General features: G+C 35.1%; 1 protein-coding gene across 2 annotated transcripts; it reads left to right on the top strand.

Moving 5' to 3' along the window:
• The first annotated feature begins 5,090 nt into the window (after positions 1 to 5,090).
• On the top strand, positions 5,091 to 25,843 carry LOC113077616 (N-acetyllactosaminide beta-1,3-N-acetylglucosaminyltransferase 3-like). Of its 2 annotated transcripts, none has more exons than XM_026249920.1 (3): positions 5,091 to 5,191; positions 5,514 to 5,660; positions 23,148 to 25,843. In XM_026249920.1, exons 2-3 carry the CDS (start codon positions 5,654 to 5,656, stop codon positions 24,266 to 24,268), a joined length of 1,128 nt encoding a protein of 375 aa, XP_026105705.1. In that variant the 5' UTR covers positions 5,091 to 5,191; positions 5,514 to 5,653; the 3' UTR covers positions 24,269 to 25,843. The 2 variants fall into 2 exon arrangements, with proteins under 2 accessions (XP_026105705.1, XP_026105706.1); XM_026249921.1 differs by having other exon boundaries at positions 5,514 to 5,665.
• Positions 25,844 to 26,640: the final 797 nt, after the last annotated feature.

The following is a 26,640-nucleotide window of genomic DNA, read 5'->3' as shown; positions in this document are numbered from 1 at the left end:
TGTACATTTAATTATTCTTATTTTTTTAAAAGAGAAGATGGAAATGTCTCTGGTTACTCAGCATAACCTTGGTTTCCTGATAGGGAACAAGACACTATGTGTTTGGGGAACCCATTTCCTCCAAGATGCTGAAGCCTGATTGAATCACTCAGGTCTTTCGCAATTCATAGTTTTCACGTGATGTGAAGAAAAAACAAGCCTTTACATCACTAACTGCCAGTTATTTTTATGAGGTTTGCATTAGGCAGTAATAAAGACTGTGATATTTGAATGCCAAATGCAATACACACCTTATTATTGATGCATATTTTGTACAGGCAAAGCAGATGAACCCAGAAAATAAAAGGAATGCACAAGGTTTAATATTGAATGTATTCCAATAGAAAACCATTTTAAAGAAAACACTTGCCATTTGTGTTAATTTTCTGGGCTCATCTGCTTGCCTGTATAATGCATGCATAATCAAAAATGTGTGTAGGGATGAGTATCGTTAAGGTTTTAAGGGTATTCTATATTGACACGCATCTGTTTTTCTTCCAGCTGTTCATGTCCAATTAAAACATAAACTGTTTAAGTGAACACTTTTCAAGCTGGCCATTTAGACATATTTTGTGTGTTTTTAATCGCTTGGATGTGCACCTAAAGCCCAAAGTGTCATTTGCTTGTCTAGTTGCTATCCTTACTGGAACATGCACACACGTCAGCCTGGGAAACAACTTGCAACTTGAGACAAATATCGAAATCTTATTGCATTTAAAACGGTTGGCGACTACAAGATGGAATTACAGGATAATGTCTATATATCAACAATAAAAGTATGTGTATTTTCTTTTTTTTCATCTCTCCAGTACCGACAGCAGAACCGTTAACTTCAGAGCTTATCTACACTCCGGTCTTTCAGAATTTAGCCCCAGGGCCCTTTTTTTTTTTTTTCACTTTTTTTTCCAACTTTCAATTAATAATTGGTTTGGTACCCATCCCTAATCTTGAATGAAAGCATTAACATTTAAACTATGTAGACAAAAGATATGCTGTTTGACAAAATTATAAAAAAGAAATCATGTTTCAAATGTAATTGAAGTTAATTTTGATTTATTATGGTAATTGAACTAATACATGTTTTTTCCCTTCAATGAGAAAACTTGAAAAATACATTATGCTATAAGGAACTTGATTTTGACAATAAATTGTTTGTTATATAAGAATCCTGGAAAGTGTTTATCAGCTTTACAAGAAGCTCTGTCTTACATCAGAGTCTACACTCTATATATTCCATTGTAACTCCTCCCTATGCTAAATCCAGTCCAAGTTTTAGCTGACTGAGAAATCAACCAAACAGTTCACTTCTTTCATAGGGTTGGACTGGAGCTTATTAAAAGAAACCAGTGTGTTGTTAGTTAAAAACAAAAAACTATTCAATATCAAGTTGCAATTTAATATGACAAATGAAAATCTGAGGTGGTATCTACTTCTCATGTCAGATTTTTCATGTCTGCATTATTTCTCAGCCTTTTTCCATTCCAGCCCCTCTCAGAAGTGTCAGATTCCTCTACAGTGGGTGTAGCTGATCAGCCCATCAGCTTTTCCTGTTCTCCACAGCCATAATGTCTCTTTCATCATGTTGTATCGGCCATTGGGAGCTGTCTCAGAAGTTATCTGGTTTCTTCTAGAACACTCAAGAGAACCACATTGTATGCTTTGACCACTAGTGCATAAAAGCAATCTGTGTTAAGGTCATCTTGTGCAACTGTCCAAAATTGAAGGAATCTCATCCAGTTGACAATATATGTATAGCGGTTCTTTATTTTATTTTAAAAAGCAAGAAAAGAGCAAGCAATTCCTTCTTTGCAGAATGCAGAAAATAATAATAATCTATTCTGTCTGTTGTATTTCATACTTCTATAAACAGCATAATGAATTGTATTATGACTTCAGACTGAAATCTTGTAAATATTCTCACATGTGACAACCAGTCAAGAATTTTTATTTTTTCTTCTTTTTCTTTTTATTATTAGCTGAATATGGCCGTTTGAAATAGTCACTCAATCTTGTTCTCACGGATCACAAACCACAAGTTATTTTAGTTGTCTACGTGTAAGGATAAGATGTAATGCAAGCTATCCCTTTGAAAACATCTATTTAACATTATATTATTTATTGATTCATCAATATAATTATCTTGTGGCTCCCACTTTTCATATAAAATTCAGCCAAATCATCTAAATACAGTACATTTCTGCTCTATACATTGTCATACATCTAATTAACAGTACCATCTTAATTTTGGCTTTGTTTTTAAAATAGCAGTGCATTGATCTAACAGAGAGAACTAAGCAAGAGTAGATTCATTTAAAAACTTCACTAAATCCAAGTGATCTTACACTCAAAAAAATATTTAACCCCAAAAGTTAAAACTTATTTAATTCAATTAGATGTCAATTTTCCATCCAATGTAATCACATAAATCCAACGCAAAAGTTAATATTTGTTTAAGCTTCACCTTTTCATGTTCAGTTAATGTAAATGAATTAAATACATTTTATGAAAACTGATGAACTGTGATTTAAGCTTGTATAATACATAAACTTTACTCATTTTCAATAACTTATTGTTACTTGCTTTATATAAGCACCTTACATTTTCTTAATTCTATTGAATAAATGGACAAAACATGTTACATTTTCAAACCTTTATTGTTGTAATTGAAAGTGACGTGACATTCAGCCAAGTATGGTGACCCATACTCAGAATTTGTGCTCTGCATTTAACCCATCCGAAGTGCACACACACAGAGCAGTGAACACACACACACTGTGAACACACACTCGGAGCAGTGGGCAGCCATTTATGCTGCGGTACCCGGGGTGGCAGTTGGGGGTTCGATGCCTTGCTCAAGGGCACCTAAGTCGTGGTATTGAAGGTGGAGAGAGAACTGTACATGCACTCCCCCCACCTACAATTCCTGCAGGCCCGGGACTCAAACTCACAACTTTTCGATTGCCAGTTTGACTCTAACCATTGGGCCACAACTTCCCTATTTTTATAATTTTAGCTAACTTGGCAGGTCCTCAACCCAACCACAAGCTCCACACTTCACCACAACGGTAACTCGCACAAAATACACCAATATAAAGTCTTTCAAAATGCCCATATAATAGAGCATTAGACATGAAAAAGTCTCCTTATTATCACATTTTACTAAAAACTGCATAAAATAACACTTTATTTCAACATTTTCTCTCCCCATATCCAGTCCTGTGCAAAGCATGATGGGAAGTGTAAAACTTATTTTGAGGTACTTGATTGAAACATGTTCTTTCAAAATGAAAACTTTATGTTAAACCAACGAGTCACAGTTTTAAGTCAGTTTAACATGACACAATCATGTTGAACTGAAAAATAGCCTAAATGGCATTAATTCAACATGAATTGTTCAGGTAAAGTGAACAAATGTGAAAAATCATTTTTTTGAGTGTAGAATGGCAAATAGCCATTAGGTGAATCTGTACTGCTGTTTCACCCATCCTGTCCAGATCAAGGGAGGGACATACATAAACAATTAGAAGAATTGCAATTTAGCGTTTATTTGTTTTAGTGCCTTGCAAGAACTTCACTATACCATCTCTCAAATCATTTAAAGATCAATCTTGGAAGGACCTTTGAATATGTCTATGTGATAATAGGTAGCAAAGATAGGTAGCCTTTCATGATGCGATCATTCGTTTTTTACAAATAAGTAATGAAAAATGTATTTTAGAAAAAACATCTATTCTCCTTTTCACAACTGTGAGGATAACCTGCAGATTAACAGTCGTTGCAACCCGATACTTTTCTTCTCGTATGTCTTACACAGGACGAGCGTAACCCACTCTGCCAAATAGGACAGTCCAAATTCATGGCATGAAAATCCATCCATTTCTTAACAGACAGTAAGTATAATTCATTAATGATGATTTCTCACCTGTGTGTAGAAATACCTGAAAAAAATCAAGCCCCATTTGATAAATAAAAATATTTTTAGGCTCTTTATCTTTCAATGTTGCCCGACTATTCTCAGTTCTTGCATGGAAAGAATTATAAACATGAAGCCAATTTGCCTGTTCACAAACTTCTTCAAAGTTTATATTAGAGCCATTCATTATATAGTTGCATTGCAAGGGGTGGTGCAGTGGTTTATCCAATAAGAATTGTACACTACATCATATAGGAATGTCTAGAAAACCAAGAGTTTTCCTTCATGCTACCTCTAGAGCCCAAAATGTGTAGATTACATCTGGATGTTATATAAAATGGAAGTATGGCTAGGGATTTCTGGACATATTAGGAGCACACTTGGCGAAGGATACCTTTTCTCAACTGAACTATACAGTTTAGTCAGTCTAAACTCAATAAACTTTGGGCAGTCCTCCTCTGAACATCTGAACTCCTGAAGACGCATACATGTGTGGGCATGTGTGTAGACATTGAGATAGAGAGAAGTACTGAGAGAGAAAACAAAAGAGAGGAGGGAGTGAGACAGAAGAAAAGGAGTGAGAAGAGATGAGGGATTGCAGAGAGGCAAATTTACAGAAACATAAGGCAGAGAGCATGGTATAAAAAAAATGACATGACATTCAGCATGGTGATCCATGCTCAGAATTCATGCTCTGCATTTAACCCATCCAAAGTGCACACAAACACACAAAGCAGGGGGAGCAGTTGGGGTTCAGTGCCTTGCTCAAGGGCAGCTCAGTTGTGGTATTGCTGGCATGGGACTTGAACCCACAACCTTAGGGTTAGGAGTCAAACTCTCTAACCACTAGGCCACAACTTCCACAAAATTGTATGTATAATCTAACAGTATGCTATGCAAACATGTTGAAGATTAGCAGGTGGGCAAGTTATTATATGATGAGCTTTTACTGCACAAAAGCAGTTTATTAAGTGTATACTGAAAAACCTCTTCCACCGACTTTCAGTTTAAACAGAAAAGTTTCAGTCTTACTTTTGGGGGTGGTCCATTGCTCCCTTCACATTGTACATCCTGTTGTACATCCTCTTTCCTCTCTACCTAAAAATAAGCCTCACAGATTTTGCCGAGTTACACGTTACTGTCAACAGGATTATTATTCAAAGACGAGCATGACATGTTCACCCATAATCATTTTTTGCTCTAAAATCAAATGATTGCAGTTTGTTCTACTGTCCTCATGTAAATGCATGTATTTCATAATACTGTCAATAATGTTTTATAGAAAATGTGCCTCTGCAGTGTTTGAGTATTTCCATCCTGCAGATGATCACGAGCAATTTAATTTTACTATTTTTTTTTTTTTTTTTTTTTTAGAAACGCTTCTTTCTGGTATTTGTTGGAAAGAAGACAGAATTGTTCATAAAATATTATATATATATTTTTTATACTTATTTTTTTTCTTAACTGTAGGTTATATGTGTGTGAATGTATACGTATAACGGTATTATTAAGCGCTATTTATTTATTGTCTATCTTTGTTGCTTTCGTTTTTTTCCTTTAGAGACAGCGGATACTCGAGGATTTCTTCATTAGGGGGAGAGAGTTTGAACTGTGACTGCAGGATGTGTGGGTTGTTGTGCAACCGCGTTTCAACATGAACAAAACCTAAAATACTTGTGCTAAACATATCCAGAGACGCTAATGAACGGTAAGGTAAGATGTTTTCATCGGTTTAATCTTGTTTTGTTTTAGAGTCAGACCAAACGAGTCACTTTGTTTCCTTTTCTCCGCAAGAATGAGAAAATACTTTTTAGTTTAGTATTTCAATTTTATATGGGTTTAAATGGGTGTTTACATTGTTGGTCTTCAATAATTTCGCTCAGAAAATGAAGCTGTTGCAAACTCAACGCTAATAAGATAGCTGTGTGTAAGTCTGGGTTTGAGCTGAATATGATTCTTAATGTTTCGGTATGATCCTCGTGTCTGAAATATAAGTTGAGCGAAAGAGGTCTGTACATTTTATATATAACACTAAAACGTCGACAATGAATTGCGGCGACTTTGGTTAGTTTAAAAAATGCATTTCAGTGCAAATGAGTTACTATTGAACTTACTTTGCAATTGACAATGTAGCCTATTTCAAATACCTTAAAATGAACTATTCAGTAGGCCTATGTGCAAAAGGGGGTATACTGTAAACAGTGATACAGCCAGTAGCATTTGCATATTGTCACTTAACTTCTGCTTCTTGATTTCAAAAAGATGAAATGCCACAGACCAGGTACATATTTTGCAATAATAATTATTTATATATATATATATATATATATATATATATATATATATATATATATATATATATATATATATATATATATAATTCACATTTTGTCAGAACCTTTAGTACATTAAATGCTATTTTTGTTGTCTGTTAGTAGGAGAATCATGATCTCTTTTTTACATTTTAATTTTTGAGTGAACTATCTTTTTAAGTCAGACCGTCCAAGGTACACCGTGTATGCACAATGCGCTAGTAACGACTTTATTTTATGATTTATACTAACTAAACACAAGCACTGCATGTTTCAAAATAAAAATGTAATTAACCCAAATAGCCCATTAGTACAACTTGCCATTCACTCTCAGAAATGATTTAAAAATAGCACAAGCTGTGTTTGTTTCACACTTCTGTGTAGTCAATGACAAGATATGTTGTGTTCATTGTAACTCAACCAATGTGTTTTTCATCATAAGTATATTACACAATTTGTGCCAAGTGTGTTATTTTTTAACAGACCTTGTATGAAATAAGAACAAAGCAAACTCACATATACAGAATTTATTAAAACTGCTAAAAAGTTCAAATTAAAAAGTAAACAGTCAAAATATAGTAATTTAAACATTAACAGTGTTGCTTGAGTAAAAAGAAAAGTTCCTTGAGTTAATTAATCAAGTTTGTACTTTGAATATATATATATATATATATATATAAATGTTATAGGCTATTTCACAGCATTATTAATCTTTTTATTATTTATTTTATTATGTATTTTTGATTTACGTGATGATGATGAAGGTCGGTGGAATGAAGTTTACTGTTTATCTGCCTATCAAGTCAATAACAGTCACATGCGCTTCAGGGGATTCAATTTCATTGAAATCTGCAAGAGTGCAAATAAGCAGACCTTTGTTATTTATTATATACATAACGAGTATCAAGCTAATGTTGGTTAGAAGAATGCTAAGAAAAACGAAAGGCTCAGAGATAACGTGACGTTTAATGGCTTAGGGCATATTACAAAATTAGTGGCACCGTGAGCTAGAGCTGCACGATTAATCGTTAAAAGATCGCGATCTCGATTCAGACACCCTCTCGATCTCATTTCTAAAAGACAACGATTCCCCGAGTCTGTTAAACCTTTGACAAAGTCTTACCGGATCATTCAAATCCGTGCGCGCACTGCCGCTGACACAGAGAGAGCTCTTACCATGTTTGGTTAAGAAACATCTTCACAAACAGTCTTTTCAACTACACAGTATTATATCTGTCTTACAGTCATTTATATTATCACAGAAATACTGGGATAAAGTTTATAGTTTAAATATAAACATTAATGTCTATATGGCAGCGATCAAAATATAACAAATCCCCTTTTGAAAGTACTGCGCTTTAAATAACGTTTGTGTCGATTGCATTGTTTCACCAATAGGTGGCGACAAGTGTCTTAATTTATTTGTCAATGAATTAATTTTTCATTCAAGAGAATCGTTCAAAAACGCTGATTCATCCAGAAATGAAACAAGTGTAGTGGGTTTATGAGTGAGTCGTTGAATCAGTGATCTAAACAACTTTTTCATCATTCCAATATTAAAAAAACTGGGGTTTTAAATATATTATATATACACTACCAGTCAAAAGTTTTTGAACCATAAGATGTGTAATGTTTTTTTAAAGTCTCTTCTGCTCACCAAACTATATTTATCTGATCCAAAGTACAGCAAAAACAGTAAAGTTTTTAAATATTTTTACCATTTAAAATAACTGCTTTCACTTGAATGTATTTTAAAATGTAATTTATTTCTGTGGTGTGCAGCTGTATTTTCAGCATCATTACTCCAGTCTTCAGTGTCACATGATCTTCAGAAATCATTCTAATATGCTGTTTTGCCTTTCAAAAAAACATTATTATTATTATTATTATTATTATTATTATTATTATTATTATGTTGAAAACAGATGAGTAGATTTTTTTCAGGTTTCTTTGATAGAAAGTTCAGAAGAACAATAATTGTGTGTAATAGAAATATTTTGTTATAAATGTCTTTGTCACACTTGATCAATTTAAAGAATCCTTGCAAAATAAAATAATTAATTTATATACTTGTGATAATGATAATGTTAATAGTAATAATAATAAAGAATCGTAGGAGAATCGTAATCTCTATATGAGATCAAAAAATCGTGATTCTCAATTTATCCAGAATCGTGCAGCCCTACCGTGAGCTCTGTTAATATTCAATGGGAGAGAGATTGGTGAACGGCATGAATTTCCTTATGTGAAACACTACGTGTCAATGATGCCATTTTATAAAAGTGCACGTGCACCTACAGTTAAGTGCAGACCGGTAGGATATTGAAGTGTAAATACAGCAGTCATAACTTAGCTGAGTATATTTCATTAATATTAAGTAGGCATTTTAAATGATGTCAAACAAAACTTCAAGTTTTATTTCCCTTTTTTTTTTTCTTGTGCCTTCTCTCCGCGTTTTTATAGTGTTCACATTATGAATACTATTAACATTTACTCCCCCCTCACTCCATGGCAAATTCTTAAAGTCCCCCTGGGGTGAAAATCATTTTTTAAATGATGTTTATTTGTTTATGTGGTGTTTTTAATATACTTTTAGACAAACCATGTGCCAATCCATTTATCAACACACCATTGCTGAGTATTTTCTTTTTACGTCCCAAATTCAATAACCAATCGCGTCACGGGATCCTATCCTTAGCATATCATAGTTCTGTGCTGCAAAGCAGAGGGCCTACTAGTGAGAAGGAAGCAAGGTTGATCAGGTAACAGTTCTATAATTTTTCTGTAGTTGTTTCACCAACTGTTAATATTTCCCCCTGTTTTTCACGATGTCATGTGCTGTTAACGCTTATTTATTTCTATTTAGAACCACTAACTTAATAATAACCTGCAGCATAAAGTAAATGAATGAACAGCCCTTTCCACCCTCAATAACCATGGCTGAAGTGCCCTTCAGCAAGGCACTGAACCCCCAGTTGCTCTCCAGACACTGAATGTAGCTGTCCACTTCTCCGGGTTGTTGTTTAAAACTCACTGCTGTGTGTGCACTTGGATGGGTTAAATGCAGAGCTCCAATTCCGAGTATGGCCTACCATACTTGGCAAATGTCACGGCTTTCACTTTCACTTTCACTTTCACTTTCACTTTCACTTTTAATACTCTTTAATTTGTAGTCCAATAAGGGTAGGACATCATTGGAAGCAAAAAAGTTGTCTAAATTAAAAATGACTGCCAAATTCATGCCTTTGAAATATAAAGAAAACTGAATGCTTAGGATGTAAACTGTGTGTGGGTTAAGTACAGTGTGAATACTAGCAATATTCTACGGTTTGGAAACATGTTTCTAAATCAACAACAACTTATTACAGTTTTTCTTGATTGTTTAAACACATTTCTTGAAACTATGCCTTGCATTCTCAAAACAGTAAACACGAATCCATAACCTCTTACTCAATTCCCCAAACTTCCTATGTTCAGGAATGGAGCTCTTCACTCAAAACAACTAAATCTGACAAAAAAATAAAAAAACTTCTCTCAGATATAACACACAAACAGTGAAAAACACACATACTTCAACACAGTTTTACACACTGATGAGATAATTTCAAAACAATACTACAAAAACCAGTAATAAGTTGGGTACTCCCTACATGTTTTATTCATTAATTTAATGTACTGTAGAGCAGTGGTTCCCAAACCTGTCCTGAAGGACCTCCTGCTCTAAACATTTTGTATTGTTGGATAAATTTTTTTACAATATTTACAATACAGTACAATACAATACAATATTGTTAGTTTGTTAGATAAGGGAGACACGCAAATGGTGCAGGGCAGTGGTGCCTCTAGGATAGGTTTGGAAAGCACTGCCATAGAGTAAATTACAATACTGCACACAACAACAAAAATAAGTATTCTGCTCTATTTCCTGTTTTTGTTCTGGAACAGGCCAAAGAACCTCTATAACATCACAGACTACACTGGCCTTGGTCAGGGCCGGATTAAGGTGGGTGCTATTGATGCTGCAGCATTAGGCCCATTCCTGAAATAGACCCAGATAAAAACAGACAGTAATTTCCTGAAAGCTGAACAGTTTTCATTTGCAACATTAACCTCAAATATATTTTAACTTGAATCTTGTAAGAAAATTGAAGAAAACTAAGTTTCGGTTCATTTTTCGGCCGGCAGAAAGTGGCATCCTATTTTTCTTTAGACTTATTTAACAAAAGAACAGAGATTTGTTTTTATTGTGAATGTACACAAATAAAGGCAAACATTTTACAATTCGGATTGTCTTTGACTAAAAGAAGTCATAAAAATTCAAGTGATTGCAGCGGCGCCGCATGCGCACACACAGTTGAAAATGTAGCCTCTTTATCATAATAAAATACAGTAAGTCAAACATGAAGAAAAAAAAACAAGAAAACACACGCACACACACACTGCTCAGTTTACAGTTTTTCTCAATTGCTTTAAAACTTTCCTTGAAACTATGCCTCGTATTCTTAAAACAGTAAACACAAATCCATAACTTCGGTAACACTTTAAAATAATTGTCCGTTGTTAATAAGTAACTACGCAGGAAGTAATAGGTAGTACTACATTAACACTTAACTTAATACTATTAACTAATATAGAAGCAAGATTAACTAAGCAGTAAGTAATAGCTCATTTAGGACATAGGTAGTTCCTTATTAGTTATTTGATAATTACTAAAGAAAAATATCGTCATTGAGAACTACTTTGGAACTATGGCCAACTAATGAAGAATAACCAATTAATTACTAATCACAACAGCTACGTCTATAAAGTGAACAATTAGCTTCTTTATGGAAACGTATATATATATATATATATATATATATATATAGCCTATCCATATGATATATTTTATGAGCTCCATTAAGTTCAATGTCTCCAACTCTAATAACTTTAACGTTAGTGATATTATGCTGGGGAGGGCTTCTCTTTAGGAAGTGACAATAAATAATGATGTTCTCTTGTCAAAACATATTTGCATCCTTCATGAAAACATTGACTGCATTTATAGTGTTAAGCACAAAACAACATCTTCCAGATTACAATGTCTGGTAGAATATCTCTAGTTCCTCACAGAAATATATGGCTGTACAGTATGTGTCAGATAATTTTATTGTAAATTACTTGTGAAATCCATGACTCATTATTCAAGTGTTACCTTGTCAGTCCGCAGGAACTACTAGTGATCTGGCCCATTATTTTAAAGTGAAAAACATGTTAACTCCTGACTAATTACTCAAGTGTTACCTTGTCAGTCCGCATGAACTACTAGTGACCTGCAGTGAAAGATTTCACTGATAGATTTTTTATTTTAAAGACAACATTTCTTAAAACTACATAACGTTACTGTTATAAATAAACAAATAACAAACAAATAAACGTAACGTTAATCATTTATTTTTTGCGAAAATATCAAAAGTGGTACCAAAAGTAGTTCAAATGATAATGAGTTCCAGTCGCAGTCCTCTGTATGGAGGTAATAGTTTTTATAGGGTACAGAGCAGAATTTAATTTATTAATCCACAAAATTATGGATCTGTCTTCTCTCCGTGAAGGCGCACTGGCGCAGTACTCAAATGCATAGACCGTAAAAGAAATGGACACAGCGACCCCATTGGAACTCAATTGAGACAAATGAAGCCCAGTTTTAGCGTTTTTTAGCACTTCCGTTTCTGATGCGCAGACTCAAACGAAGCTTGACGACGTCAGCAACCTGTCTGACAGATGTAAATCTTCTAAGTGGCTGTGCGTGTAAACTGCCATCGTTAATCTTGCAGAGACGGCGAGCTTGAGCGGGGAGTAAGTATTCTGATTAATTGTTTTGTATAGTATTTTAAAATGTAACGCCAGTACGCCATATTAAGTTAATTGCCTGCGAGCTTCTCCACCTGTCTGTACGGTAATGCGACAGCGAGCCGAGTGGTTATGACGCAATCGTTAGCCTATTTTTTACAAAAACTGTTTATACGGGGCCATAATGTAACATAGAAGGTAATGGAGCCCTTTATACATTGTTGTGTATCTTTAGAAATAAATAATGGACAAACAGAGTCTTTAAACGCCTCAGATGTAAAGTTATTAGCTGTCAAAGTGACGCCAAAATGAATGGGAGTCAATGGGAAGGCTAACGCAAGTGAAGTTCTGCTAAAAGATGGCAGCCCCCACCCGACTTCAACTTCCGGTCGAGTTCCTTGCCCTTTGCTCAAATGTCATAAACTGAAAAACGACATGTCGCAATCTGTGACGAATTGGATGAGGACCAATGAGCTTTCGATATCAGTGCCGTAAACCATGTCGTAACGTGGCGCACTGGCGCTATTTTCAAATTCGAATCATAACGAGCGCGAGCTTTGACTGTGACGGATGCTGTTGCTGAGAATGAACATGAAGATCCATTGATAAAGGGCTGAATTTGGATATGTTCCTTGCAAACATCTGGATTCTAAAGATATGCAGTACAACAAACAAATAAAATGGATGTGATTTGTAATTGTATGCTGTGCTTTTGTGTGTATCTATGGTTTGCAGCATGCACAGAAATGTTATTTCCTATTAAATAGACGAGTAAACTGCTTTCAATAAATTGAATAAAAACATGTATTGATATGACAATTAAATACAACAGATTTAAATCATTAAAGCCACGATTTTAATATTAATACATGGGAATTCATATTCACACTTTAGCTGCTAACACGTAAGTATTTGTACGTTTTACTGCTATAAATACGTCTAAATTGTACGTTTCTATGTGCATGAAAACGTAAGTAAATATACGTGTGATAGAACCACATTTAATGTAAAAATACACACGTATTCTCATGAGATCATGTTGAACACTCGAGTAATGAGTCATGGATTTCACAAGTAATTTACAATAAAATTATCTGAAACATACTGTACAGCCATATATTTCTGTGAGGAACTAGTGATATTCTACCAGACATTGTAATCTGGAAGATGTTGTTTTGTGCTTAACACTATAAATGCAGTCAATGTTTTCATGAAGGATGCAAATATGTTTTGACAAGAGGACATCATTATTTATTGTCACTTCCTAAAGAGAAGCCCTCCCCAGCATAATATCACTAACGTTAAAGTTATTAGAGTTGGAGACATTGAACTTGGAGCTCATTAAATATATCATATGGATAGTATATATATATATATATATATATATATACACATTTCCATAAAGAAGCTAATTGTTCACTTTATAGACGTAGCTGTTGTGATTAGTAATTAATTGGTTATTCTTCATTAGTTGGCCATTGTTCCAAAGTAGTTCTCAATGACGATATTTTTCTTTAGTAATTATCAAATACCTAATAAGGAACTACCTATGTCCTAAATGAGCTATTACTTACTGCTTAGTTAATCTTGCTTCTATATTAGTTAATAGTATTAAGTTGTAGTACTACCTATTACTCCCTGCGTAGTTACTTATTAACATGGACCATTATTTTAAAGTGTTACCATAACTTCTAACTCAATTCCCCAAACTTCCTATATTCAGGTCAAAATGAAGCTCTACACTCAAAACAGATCTATCTTGCTGAAAAACCAAACTTTGCTCTCAGATAGGACACACAAACAGTCAAAAACACACACCCTTCAACACAGTTTTACACACTGATGAGATAAATTCAAAACAATACTACAAAAATGGCTAATAAGTGTGGTACTCCCCAAATGTTTTATGCCTTACTTTAATGTAAAATGGTAAATGGACTGCATTTATATAGCGCTTTCAACAGACCCCATGGTTATCCAAAGCGCTTTACAAATTGCCTCACATTCACCCATACACTCACTCATTCCTACACCGACGGCGAACATTTCGGCCATAGAGTACAGTACAATACAGCAATCAACATCAAAAATAATTATTCTGCCCCAATCGCGTTTTTGGTCTGGAACAGGCCAAAGAACCTGAACATCACAGCTTTTACTGGCCTTGGGCAGGCAGCGGGGGTAAAATCCTCCCACATGTCTGATGTCCTTGTGTCATTGTTCACAAACAAGATATGTCAATATAACACTGCATCAAAAGTTGGACAAAGAAGTTGGACAACAGTTTGGATGACGGTTACTGTAGGGAAATGCAGAAGGCTGCACTTCTTATGTATTCCATATATTCATTTTCAAAAGTACAAATTTATACATCATTGTATGTGGGATATTGATTGAAAAAGACTGGATATGATCCACAGTTACAGTTTTACAAGTGGTCTGAACCCCCCCCCCCCCCACTGAGAAAAGCCACTGAGAAAAAAATTGTAAGCTGCCTTTGGCTCTTTATCCATCGAAGGTTCGGATTGGTGTGTGATCAATTTTGACTTCTAGTGTTTCCACTTGTGTAATTGTGTGCTAATTGAGCTCAAACTGTGCAGACTTGAGTGAAATGTATTGAATGCTATGCTAGTGCTTTTTAAATGACCACAAGGTGTAAGCACTAAGAAATATAGGGATTTGTGTGTAGAGTTTTGCAGGAACAGTTAACTAAAATCTGACTCATTTGTTAAAGCAGGGGAATAGTGTTTATAGTTCGGCAAAATGGTTGTGCTTTTTCAGTGGTGCTATGGTTTTGAAATGTTAGTTTGAGAGCCTGGTTATAGTTTTCAAACATGTTTAAACTAGGTAAAAAAAAAATCAACACATGCTTTTTGAGAGTGTTTTTTCAATCTACTAAATGCTGTTTTATAACAAAGTTCGGGAGGAACAGTCGCAGTTCATTAACCTGATTAACACAAGTGGAGACCAATCAGTAATCAACTCATGACAAGGTATAAATAACAGCAGAACCTATCTCTGTTCATTGACAGTTTTCAGCATCCCTCCTCCACCCCATTTCTCCTCACTTATAGATCCATCTACTCTTACCACAACCCGGACAGCACGCCAAATACGCATAAACTTACAGTATTAATATACGTAGATGTGAACTCGTGAATAATGAATAATGTATATTTTATATAATTTATGGTGTTTAAAGCATACCTGTAAACTCACATTTCGGCCATGAAAGTTTTGATGACATTTTCTTTTCATATTACCTTCATATTAATGCCTGAAATAAAGAAGCGTTGCAGTCATTATATTAATTTTTATTTTGGGTGGAGTATCCTTTTAAGGTACCCCTTTTATCTCAAAAGAACACATGCCGTGTTTAAAGGGCGTGAACTGCTGCGCACTTGCATACTGAACTGCAACACAAGATTTTCTTAAATTAAGGCTAATAACTTACCATTTTGGGTTGTTTCTCACAAAACCTACAGTAGGCTATGCCTTCAGAAAAACCTCTGGAATATACTACGGCACAAATTGCAAAGGACTATTTTACAACACATAAAATAAAATGTAAAATGAGAAAGTGCAAGCAGGAATTTTTTTATTTTGTGTGTGTGTGGATGTTCCAAAAAAGCAGATAATAAGGCTTTTTAACAACATCATTGTGAGTTGTATAGTTCACAAATGATCTAAGCAGATAAATGCGCAGTCAAGTGCAGACCGGTAGGATATTGAAGTGTAAATACAGCAGTCATAACTTTGTATTAGCTGAGTATATTTCATTAATATTGAGTAGGCATTTTAAATGATGTCAAAAAAAACTTCAAGTATTATTTTCTCCGCCAACTAAACTTCCAAAGCAAAGTCCTTGTGCCTTCTCTCCGCGTTGTTATAGTGTTCACATTATGAATACTATTAATACCTCCGCTCTCTCCATGGTGAATGGTATTAAAAATTAAGTATATATTAAGTATTAAGTATATATATTGAGTTTATTTCATTAATATTGAGTAGTCCTATTGAATAATGACATCAAACAAAATGGTGAGTTTTATTTACTCCGCCAACTAAACTTCCAAAGCAAAGTCATTGTGCATTCTCTATATATACAGTATTGTTCAAAATAATAGCAGTACAATGTGACTAACCAGAATAATCAAGGTTTTTCGTATATTTTTTTATTGCTACGTGGCAAACAAGTTACCAGTAGGTTCAGTAGATTCTCAGAAAACAAATGAGACCCAGCATTCATGATATGCACGCTCTTAAGGCTGTGCAATTGGGCAATTAGTTGAATTAGTTGAAAGGGGTGTGTTCAAAAAAATAGCAGTGTGGCATTCAATCACTGAGGTCATCAATTTTGTGAAGAAACAGGTGTGAATCAGGTGGCCCCTATTTAAGGATGAAGCCAACACTTGTTGAACATGCATTTGAAAGCTGAGGAAAATGGGTCGTTCAAGACATTGTTCAGAAGAACAGCGTACTTTGATTAAAAAGTTGATTAGAGAGGGGAAAACCTATAAAGAGGTGCAAAAAATGATAGGCTGTTCAGCTAAAATGATCTCCAATGCCTTAAAATGGAGAGCAAAACCAGAGAGACGTGGAAGAAAACGGAAGACAACCATCAAAATGGATAGAAGAATAACCAGAATGGCAAAGGCTCAGCCAATGATCACCTCCAGGATGATCAAAGACAGTCTGGAGTTACCTGTAAGTACTGTGACAGTTAGAAGACGTCTGTGTGAAGCTAATCTATTTTCAAGAATCCCCCGCAAAGTCCCTCTGTTAAAAAAAAGGCATGTGCAAAAGAGGTTACAATTTGCCAAAGAACACATCAACTTGCCTAAAGAGAAATGGAGGAACATTTTGTGGACTGATGAGAGTAAAATTGTTCTTTTTGGGTCCAAGGGCCACAGGCAGTTTGTGAGACGACCCCCAAACTCTGAATTCAAGCCACAGTACACAGTGAAGACAGTGAAGCATGGAGGTGCAAGCATCATGATATGGGCATGTTTCTCCTACTATGGTGTTGGGCCTATTTATCGCATACCAGGGATCATGGATCAGTTTGCATATGTTAAAATACTTGAAGAGGTCATGTTGCCCTATGCTGAAGAGGACATGCCCTTGAAATGGTTGTTTCAACAAGACAATGACCCAAAACACACTAGTAAACGGGCAAAGTCTTGGTTCCAAACCAACAAAATTAATGTTATGGAGTGGCCAGCCCAATCTCCAGACCTTAATCCAATTGAGAACTTGTGGGGTGATATCAAAAATGCTGTTTCTGAAGCAAAACCAAGAAATGTGAATGAATTGTGGAATGTTGTTAAAGAATCATGGAGTGGAATAACAGCTGAGAGGTGCCACAAGTTGGTTGACTCCATGCCACACAGATGTCAAGCAGTTTTAAAAAACTGTGGTCATACAACTAAATATTAGTTTAGTGATTCACAGGATTGCTAAATCCCAGAAAAAAAAAATGTTTGTACAAAATAGTTTTGAGTTTGTACAGTCAAAGGTAGACACTGCTATTTTTTTGAACACACCCCTTTCAACTAATTGCCCAATTGCACAGCCTTAAGAGCGTGCATATCATGAATGCTGGGTCTTGTTTGTTTTCTGACAATCTACTGAACCTACTGGTAACTTGTTTGCCACGTAGCAATAAAAAATATACTAAAAACCTTGATTATTCTGGTTAGTCACATTGTACTGCTATTATTTTGAACACTACTGTATATACACTAACCTTCAAAAAAAACAAACTTTATTTTAAAACGCCAAGCCTCAACAAATGTATTGGAATCAAATCTGAATCTGCACTAACGTTGGGCTCGTGCATCTCACATTCTTAAGTGACAATTTTTTGCGATTACATTTGTATGCTAACTAAGGCTTCATGCTAAAGTCAGGTCTTAAATAAATATAAAAATAAATCTGCATCCTTCACATGTGGAGAAAATTGTTTGGAATAACAGCAAGTAGACAGGTAATGACACCCTTTAATGTACAACAGACAAATTAAAATTAAGCATAATAACTTTTAATATGTTTGGCTGACTGATTTACTTTAATAATGAGGGCAGCGTGTTAAGTTAGCACTGCCAGAATGTGTTGTGTGAGCAAGCTATGTGCCAGCGCGATCCCTAGGATTGTTTTCCTCAGCAGCAGAAACAATACTTTGTCATTTATAGTCATACAGATAAAAGTAGGACATTTTTCAAAACTAAAAAATGCTGCTTCTTTTTTTTTCCTAAATTTAAAATTACTTTAAAAAGAGGATGCTCCTTGTATATTTCTGACACGCTCCACAAATGAACCAAAACACATCTGACTCGCTTACTTTTAAAAGTCTACATTTAGATTATTTGACATTAAATGCATTCTTACTTTGGAAAAAATCGCAGCATGTTTCATGATAAAAGCATGACTCACAGTCCAGAAAATAGGGTAGCTTATAGCAAATTATTTTGTGGACCCCCTGGCACTTTGGTACCTGTTGTGTCGAGTTATTTCTTTCACTCAACCTGAATTAGTTGACATTACTAGAAAATTGCGTGGAAACCTGTTGCACTAAACCATTTTAGTAAAACTAAACAGGTTAAAGGGGTCATAATATCCAATTAAAATTGTTCCTTTCTCTTTGGAGTGTTACAAGCTCTTGGTGCAAAAAGAAGATATTTAAATTTGCAAAGACTTAAGTCTCAAATCCAAAAATATATTCTTTATAAAAGTTAAAAGTCAACCACTCCTAATTATTTTATTCCTAATCAAATTTTGCAACGGCTTATTCTAACATGCTCCCACTTAATGATGTGAACAGATTTTCATAATGCTGCCCAATTAAGAAAGGTGTAAGAATCCACCCGCCGGCCCAAAAAGCCGAATCCAGTGGCCGAAGGTTTAATGCATATTCGGTCTTTTACTTGTGCTTCTGAATTGATCAGGATTCATTTTACATTTTAATCTAGATTGTGTTCAATCTGACTTTAATTTCACTTGATCATTACATTTAGGCAATATTTCTATCAAAAGCTGATCACAGATATCGATTGTTTATTAATTTAGATATTTGGGTATTCTGTAGGGGTGCTCCGATCACGATCGGCCGATCGTTAATGCGCATCTCGTCAGTAAAGCTGGTTCTCTAATCAGCTGTTAATTCCATCAGGTGCGTGATTTCACATAGAGCAGCTGTTACTACACAGAGCCGTTGTTAACTGAGAAGATGCGCCAAAAAACGCTGAAAATGAAGTGGATTTGCGCATCTTCTCTATTAACAACGGCTCTGTGTAGTAACGGAGTAACGGAGTGATCGGAGCACCCCTAGTATTCTGGAAATACCATACTTTCAATTATTCATTCATTAGTGACCGGTATCACATAGGAATTGCACTCGGATGATAGTGAAGCCACTGACACAAACTCATCAGTTCTGGACTTACTCAAAGGATGTAGAGTGGTTTTAACACCTTTAAGTTAGCTACACCCTGCAAGCTCATAACAAAAAGTGTATCTTTCTCTATAACTACAGAGCTACACGTTCTTAAGCCAGTGACAGTCAGAAATCAGAAGATCCCTAATGGTGTTCCCCATGGTTCATCCATTGGTGCTTCAGTATGATCTGTCCTGAATGCAGATTTGTGGAAATACCACTACACATTAATCTACTTGAAAAAGGATTTCATAAATATCAAAATAAATCAAATATAACAATTTATTATCAGTCAGGTAAATATGTATTATGCCAATTTACATAGTCAATTCAAAGATATCAAATTAATACAACACATCAAATTCTCAAAGATGATTCTAAGAGTAAAGGGTGCAAATCAGTTGTAAAAACATGAAGACCTTTTGGCTTGTTATAGGTTCTCGTGGCCCCAGGGTCACACCTGGGCCTACTGGTACTTGGCTACACACTAAAAAATGTTGGGTTAAAAATAACCCGACCAGTAACCCAATGGGTTGATATAGCACCTTCCCATCTGTGGTTTATTTTAACCCAATGAATTGGGTTAAAATCCTGTTGGGTTAAAAGTTACCCAAAAGTTGAGTTAATTATTTATCAGTATTTGTATAAAAAGTTACATACACAACTATATTACGAAACTAGGTTTTATTTTAATATGCAAATAACACATTTACAAATAAATTGTGAAATATTTTATTTAAATGTACAAGAATGTGTAAAAACACAACTGACACAGCTGTGGCCTAATGGTTAGAGAGTTGGACTAGTTTCCAGAAGGTTGCCGGTTTGAGTCTCGGTGTTGGCATGAGTTGTAGGTGGGGTAGAGTGAATGAACAGCACTCTCTTCCACCCTCAATACTCATGACTGAAGTGCCCTTGAGCAAGGCACTGAACACCCAGTTGCTGCCCGGGTGCTGGATATAGCTGCTCACTGCTCTATAGCTGCTCACTGTGTGTGTTTACTTCTCACTGCTGTGTGTGTGTGCGTGTGTGTGTGTACTTGGATGGGTTGAATGCAGAGCACCAATTCAGAGTGTGGGTCACCATACTTGGCAAATGTCACAACTTCACTTTCAAATAAAATGTACATAAAATCAAGTAATATTATGCTAGCTGCTGGACCTACTGATGATCAATGAAATAAAAAGTTTTTTTTTTTTTACTAAATACAAAGTTTTTAAGGAAGAGACAGTGTGCAGAAGAGACTATTAAAGACTGTGTGTTCCAAAAACTCTAAAATGGGAGCAGAGGGCTTTGGGTAGTAGATGTCATATACAAAGAAAAGTTTGAAACACAGATCGACTGCTTGTAGTATTGTCTTCTGTTCCATCGCCTCCCCGTTTAAAATAATAAAAACTTGGGAGGAGTTTTCCTTGTCACCAAGCACTAGGACGTGGATTCTGGATTGTCTTGTGATTCAACTATATTAGTGCCAACCTTAAAAGAACAAAAAAAAAGTAACATGCATTGTCATGATATTTCATTGATACACTCACTTTACAAATGAGTGAATTTAAATGAGTTAAAAGCTATAGCGAATTTAAATTGGTTAAAGTGATAATTCACCCAAAAATGAAAATTCTGTCATCATTTTTTTTTTTTTTTCAAAATATCTTCTTGGAACTATTTGTATTGTACAACAAGTGTCTTATACAAAAGACATAAATGTGACTTGACTACACGGGGCACTGTAACCTTGAAATGTTTCAATTAACAGGTTCTATTGTTGCAAATTTTCCTTCACGAAAAAGTCCACTGTATAAACACATTTAGTACAACACATTTAAAAAACATGTAAATCAGTCTAGCTTCATAAAAGAGAAATGGCTGCAATTATAGGGTATTCTAATAGATGCATAACAATATCCAATATGAATTAACACTTTTAATAAAAATAACATAAAAACACTTTTACTGTACAATTAATTAGTGCTGGTGCACTATGACAAATATTTCTTTTTTACGCTCCCCTCTTAAAGGTTTGTTGTAGGAGTTACATTAACGTTATGTAAATTTGGGGAACTGGTATAAAATTTCCACTGAAAAGCGGATTGCCTCATGATTGCGCTCTTTACTTTCGTCTGGGTATAGAACTTTTATAACAGAAAATTGCAGGTTCATTCAAACGATTCTCATGGAGTCTGTTGTCTGTCGCATGACTGATGTGTGAGCTCAACTCGAGCAGCTTCATTCACTGGTCCGATCCGATAAAAGGTCCGTGCGGCTTTTCTAGCTTGATTCTAATAATTTAGTCAAACTTTCACATTTCACCGTACATTTTTATTAACGTTAAGAACTACTTATCTAAACGGTTTTGCAGCTAATCTTTTTATGTATTAATGCTAGCGAACAAACAGGAACAGCATTCATGTACCATCGATCTGATTGTCTGGGGGGAAAAATGGACTAAAGGGAATTAAAAAAATTTTAACGCATAAAAAATTACAATAAACGTATCAGTACACATTACTTAATGATATCACAATTATATCATACAATTATATTAGCAGTTACTTACCTCGTAATCATGCAGGCTGCTGTTGATGTCCGCTGAGTCGCTGACTGGACCATTAAAATTTGAACTGGAGTGAAGAGGAAAACATATTTAACCCAACAGCTGGGTTGTAACTAAAAATAACCCAACGACGAAAAAAAAAATTACCCAACAAATTGACACATTGACCCAATATGTGGAACCCAACGGTTAGGTTAAAAAACAACCCAACGTTTTTTACTGTGTACTAAGGCTAAAAACTGGTCAAGGAAATATATAAATATGAAAATATTTTATTTTTTTTTTTTTTAATTTTTTTTTTTAGCAAACAAATGATCAATAAGTAGGCTAAATGAACACAGGTTAAAATGTTTTACTTTTTTACTTTTTAGAATTTTAGAATCTAAACTGGGATCGATAAGAATTGAAATCAATAAGCAGAATAAGAATCTAAATGGATTCAATTCAAACAATACCCAACCCTATCCACAACATCATGAAATTTGAGAAATTCACTGATTTCTGAGCATTTTATGAACACTGATCAGTTGATGGCAAAGTTCAGTGAGCAAACCCATGGACATACATCAATGTTTGCTTTATTTGTCTAAAATGAACCATATTATAGCCTTCAATATTTCTTTAAAAAAGAACTTTGTAACTTTTAAACTATTATTAAAAGGAGTTCAGTGAAGTTGTAAGAATGTTAAATAAAAAAAATCTATGTTCCATTTCTATAGGTTTTATATCATAAAAGCTCTTAATTCCAAAGATGCGCTCTACATGTTCCAGTAAAATAATGCCATAATTTTCCCTTATAAAAAGTGCGGGGGTTGATTGCTGTCTTTTCAAAAATGCAAGGGTCATGACCCCCCTGTCCCCAGTGTCAACATCTGCTGAATGTTCTATAACAAACACATCTATATGCACTTTTGTTTTAAATTTGAGTATTAGTTCAAATTATTTAGTAATTATTTTCCCAAATTTGTTTTGTACTGTGATTCATGTTGTAAAGTTCTTGGCAAACTTCAAACACTTCTGTATTTGAGAAATATTAAAATCTATTATCTCTCTGTTTTTAAACAGGTGCAAAGATGAGAAGGAAAATCTTTCAGATGATAGTGCTACTTCTGACAGGTGTTGTATGCCTGGTCATTATCATGAACAAAAACAGTTTTGAAAGTGAAGTGACACTGAAGAGCAAAGACAGTTTCCCCAGATACGAAACCATCCAGCCTGTGTATCCGGATTGTCAGCAGAATATGTCTGCTTATGATGTGAATGGATTTTCTACTCTGCCAAATCATATTAAAGACTTCCTGCTTTACCAACACTGTAGGAGTTTTCCCATGCTTCTTGACCTGCATAATAAGTGTGGCGGACCGCAAAACTCTGCAAATGTCTTCCTTCTGCTGGTCATCAAGAGTTCTCCAGAGAATTACGATCGACGAGAAGTTCTGCGGAAAACATGGGCTAAAGAAAGATTGCACAAAGGTGTGTGGATCCGGAGAGTCTTCATTATCGGAACAAGTGGAACTGGCTTTGAGAAGCAAAGGTTGAATAAACTACTGAAGCTGGAGAACAGTGAGAACAAGGACATTTTACAGTGGGACTTCAATGATTCTTTCTTTAACCTCACACTGAAGCAGATCCTTTTCTTAGAGTGGATGGAAAGATGGTGCCCACACACCAGATTTCTTTTAAATGGAGACGATGACATTTTTGCTAATACGTTTAACATGGTTGAGTATCTTCAAGGTCAGACGGGCAACGATGGAAGTAAACATCTCTTTACAGGGCACCTCATCCAGAACGTAGGTCCTATCAGACATCCTTCAAGTAAATACTATATCCCGGTGCAGGTTCAGGAGTCTGAAAGCTATCCTCCGTACTGTGGCGGAGGAGGCTTTCTTCTCTCCGGCTTCACGGCAAAAACAATCTACAGCATGTCTCGTTCTATATATCTGCTGCCCATTGATGATGTTTACATGGGCATGTGTTTGCAAAAGGCTGGCCTCAAACCTACATCCCACCTTGGTGTAAGGACTGCTGGTCTGCATATCCCTGCTGCAAACGTAGACAAATTTCACCCTTGCTATTACAGAGAAATCATTTTAGTCCACAGATTTCTGCCGCACATGATTTTTGTCATGTGGAATGAAATACAAAACCCACGTTTGCAATGTGGAAGCACAAAATCCTTATAAAGACTCACAAATTAACAGGGAGTGTGATTACTTTAAAAGGGAAACATAATAGCTTGCTGGACAATGTAATACTTTTTTAAAACATTCTAAAACATGGCAAAATGATTGCCTTTTAAAAATGTAAAATAGTGGTCTATTGCACTTCAGCCATAAAGGGTGGTTGATTCCTTTCTCAGAAATTGTGATTATAGTCTTCGTGGTCTTTATGCTTGTTTTTAAGCAACCTGAAAGTGCTTCTCAGTATATAGATGTATAGAAACATCTATATTCTCTTTAAAATCGAATTTTATCAGGGGAATTAAATGCACTCTGAGACAAAAAGATTGTCACTGAAAAGTTGTCACTGGGGCAGTACCTTTCCAAAAGGTATACTTTTGTACTTTATTTACCCCTAAAGGGTGGATATTAGTGTCTTACTGTAAATGCTACATATTAGTATCTTTTAAAAGTGTACCACTTCACCAATAGCATTTGTAACTTTTTTGTCTGAGATGTGCAATATATAAGAATTAATTTGGATTCTCTATGCAAAATGATTGCTGAAAAAGCAAGTGTACAAGGTGTACGGAGCCATATTGTAACAAATTACAAATAATTGAAGGATACTTATGAGTCTTGGCATATTTCTGCATTTTACATTTAACTTACTTTGTTTTGAGGAGAAAATGAATACTGCTGTTCTGACAGCCTACATTTCTCCAGACTGTCTTTTGAATCATTACAGAGAAGCAGCTCTTCATGTAAACGTCAATGTGCTTTAGAATCTAAATTATATTGAAATACTATATTTTAAACACAATTGTCTGGAACAGTTGGTATTAGTAATACCAAATACGGCCTTCAAAGGTTAAATAATAATAAAATGTGGTATAATGTACATCTACTCATGGCGTTGGTTGTGTAGATGCGACTTTGTTTGCTTTGCTGTTTTATCCACTGAAGTATGACCCTCACTCAGAGCAGTTCACTCTTACATAACTCCAGTACCTCAACGCTGCTATAGCTTTGGCAGTCAGCTTATTTATAAAACTGAGATGTAGTTATAATACTTAAAGTTATAGGTGTCCGAAAAATAAAAATGATGTCATTATTCACTCACCCTCATGTTGTTCCAAACCTGTATGCGATTGTTTTTTTTGTTTTTTTTTGGTGAACAATCCCTTGGCTAGATTTAATGTCAGTAATGTTTATTTGTCATGTGATTTAAATTCAGTTCAGTCAGTTTCCGGGAACCTGTATTTTTTATCTCTGGAGACTGAACATGTTTATAACACTGAGGTAGATTGTAAATCTGGGGATTTCCATCTTATTGTTAGTGGACTTTTTGCTGCTGTTTGGTGATTTAACCTAGCAAAAACTAAATCTTAGGAAAGCAAATAATATTAAAGCAAATAATGCAGTTTTGTCAGGGTTTTCTTATGCTTACTACACAATGTTATGTTTCTGTATTAGTGGGGGATATTTTTATAGGCTGTTTGTCTGACATGTCTTTTTTCCTTTTGTTGAAACAAGTCTAATTTTCAGTATGCATGAACATAAGAGCATCCAACTGTACAAATTAAATTTACACAAAGCAAAACAAGTTCTCTGTTTGTTTCCTAATTCCATGGGTGGGCAGGCTTTTGTTCATGAAGTGAGCATTAACGTTTTAGGAAGTACAAAAAGAGTCCTACACCAACATTTGTGGAATTTGCTAGGGAGAAGGGAGTGTTGTTTGATAAATGGTGCGCTGCCAGTAAAGTGAGTGATTTTTACTCCTTAAGGGAGTTGATATTGCTAGAGGAATTTAAGGGATGCTTATCTGAACGCTTAGTAGTCAATGATTAGTATGATTAGTAGTTATTGAACAGGTGACTACTTTGTCACATGCAGCTGTACTTGAAGATGAGTTTATTTTAACCCACAAGAATGCATTTGCCTCTGCACGTCCTGAAAAGTTACAGATTGACAGTTCGCAATCTCAAACGTCACATTCCAGTTTTAGCCCCCCCCCCCATAATAAATAGAAGGGTGAATGTTTTCAATGTCACAAAAAAGGGCACGTGATCGCTGATTGCTTGGTGTTGAAGCGCAAGCAGCAACCACAACCAAAGAGCGTGGGGTTTGTGAAAACTTTTAAATCTGCAGTCGCTGTGCATACTGAGGAAAGAATTGATGAGAGTTATCGGCCCTTTGTGTCGAAAGGGTTAATATCACTGAGTGGGATAAGAGAGGACCAGGAAGAAGTAAGAATACTCAGGGACACTGGTGCCATGCAATCGTTTATATATATATATATATATATATATATATATATATATATATATATATATATATATATATATATATATATAAAGGTAGATTATTCCAGAGTTTTGAAGTAATTCATCTTT

This window comes from Carassius auratus, unplaced genomic scaffold (genome assembly GCF_003368295.1).
Source record: "Carassius auratus strain Wakin unplaced genomic scaffold, ASM336829v1 scaf_tig00022917, whole genome shotgun sequence".
In the NCBI taxonomy this organism is placed as follows: Eukaryota; Metazoa; Chordata; class Actinopteri; order Cypriniformes; family Cyprinidae; genus Carassius; species Carassius auratus.
This window is presented reverse-complemented; position numbering and strand designations above follow the sequence as displayed.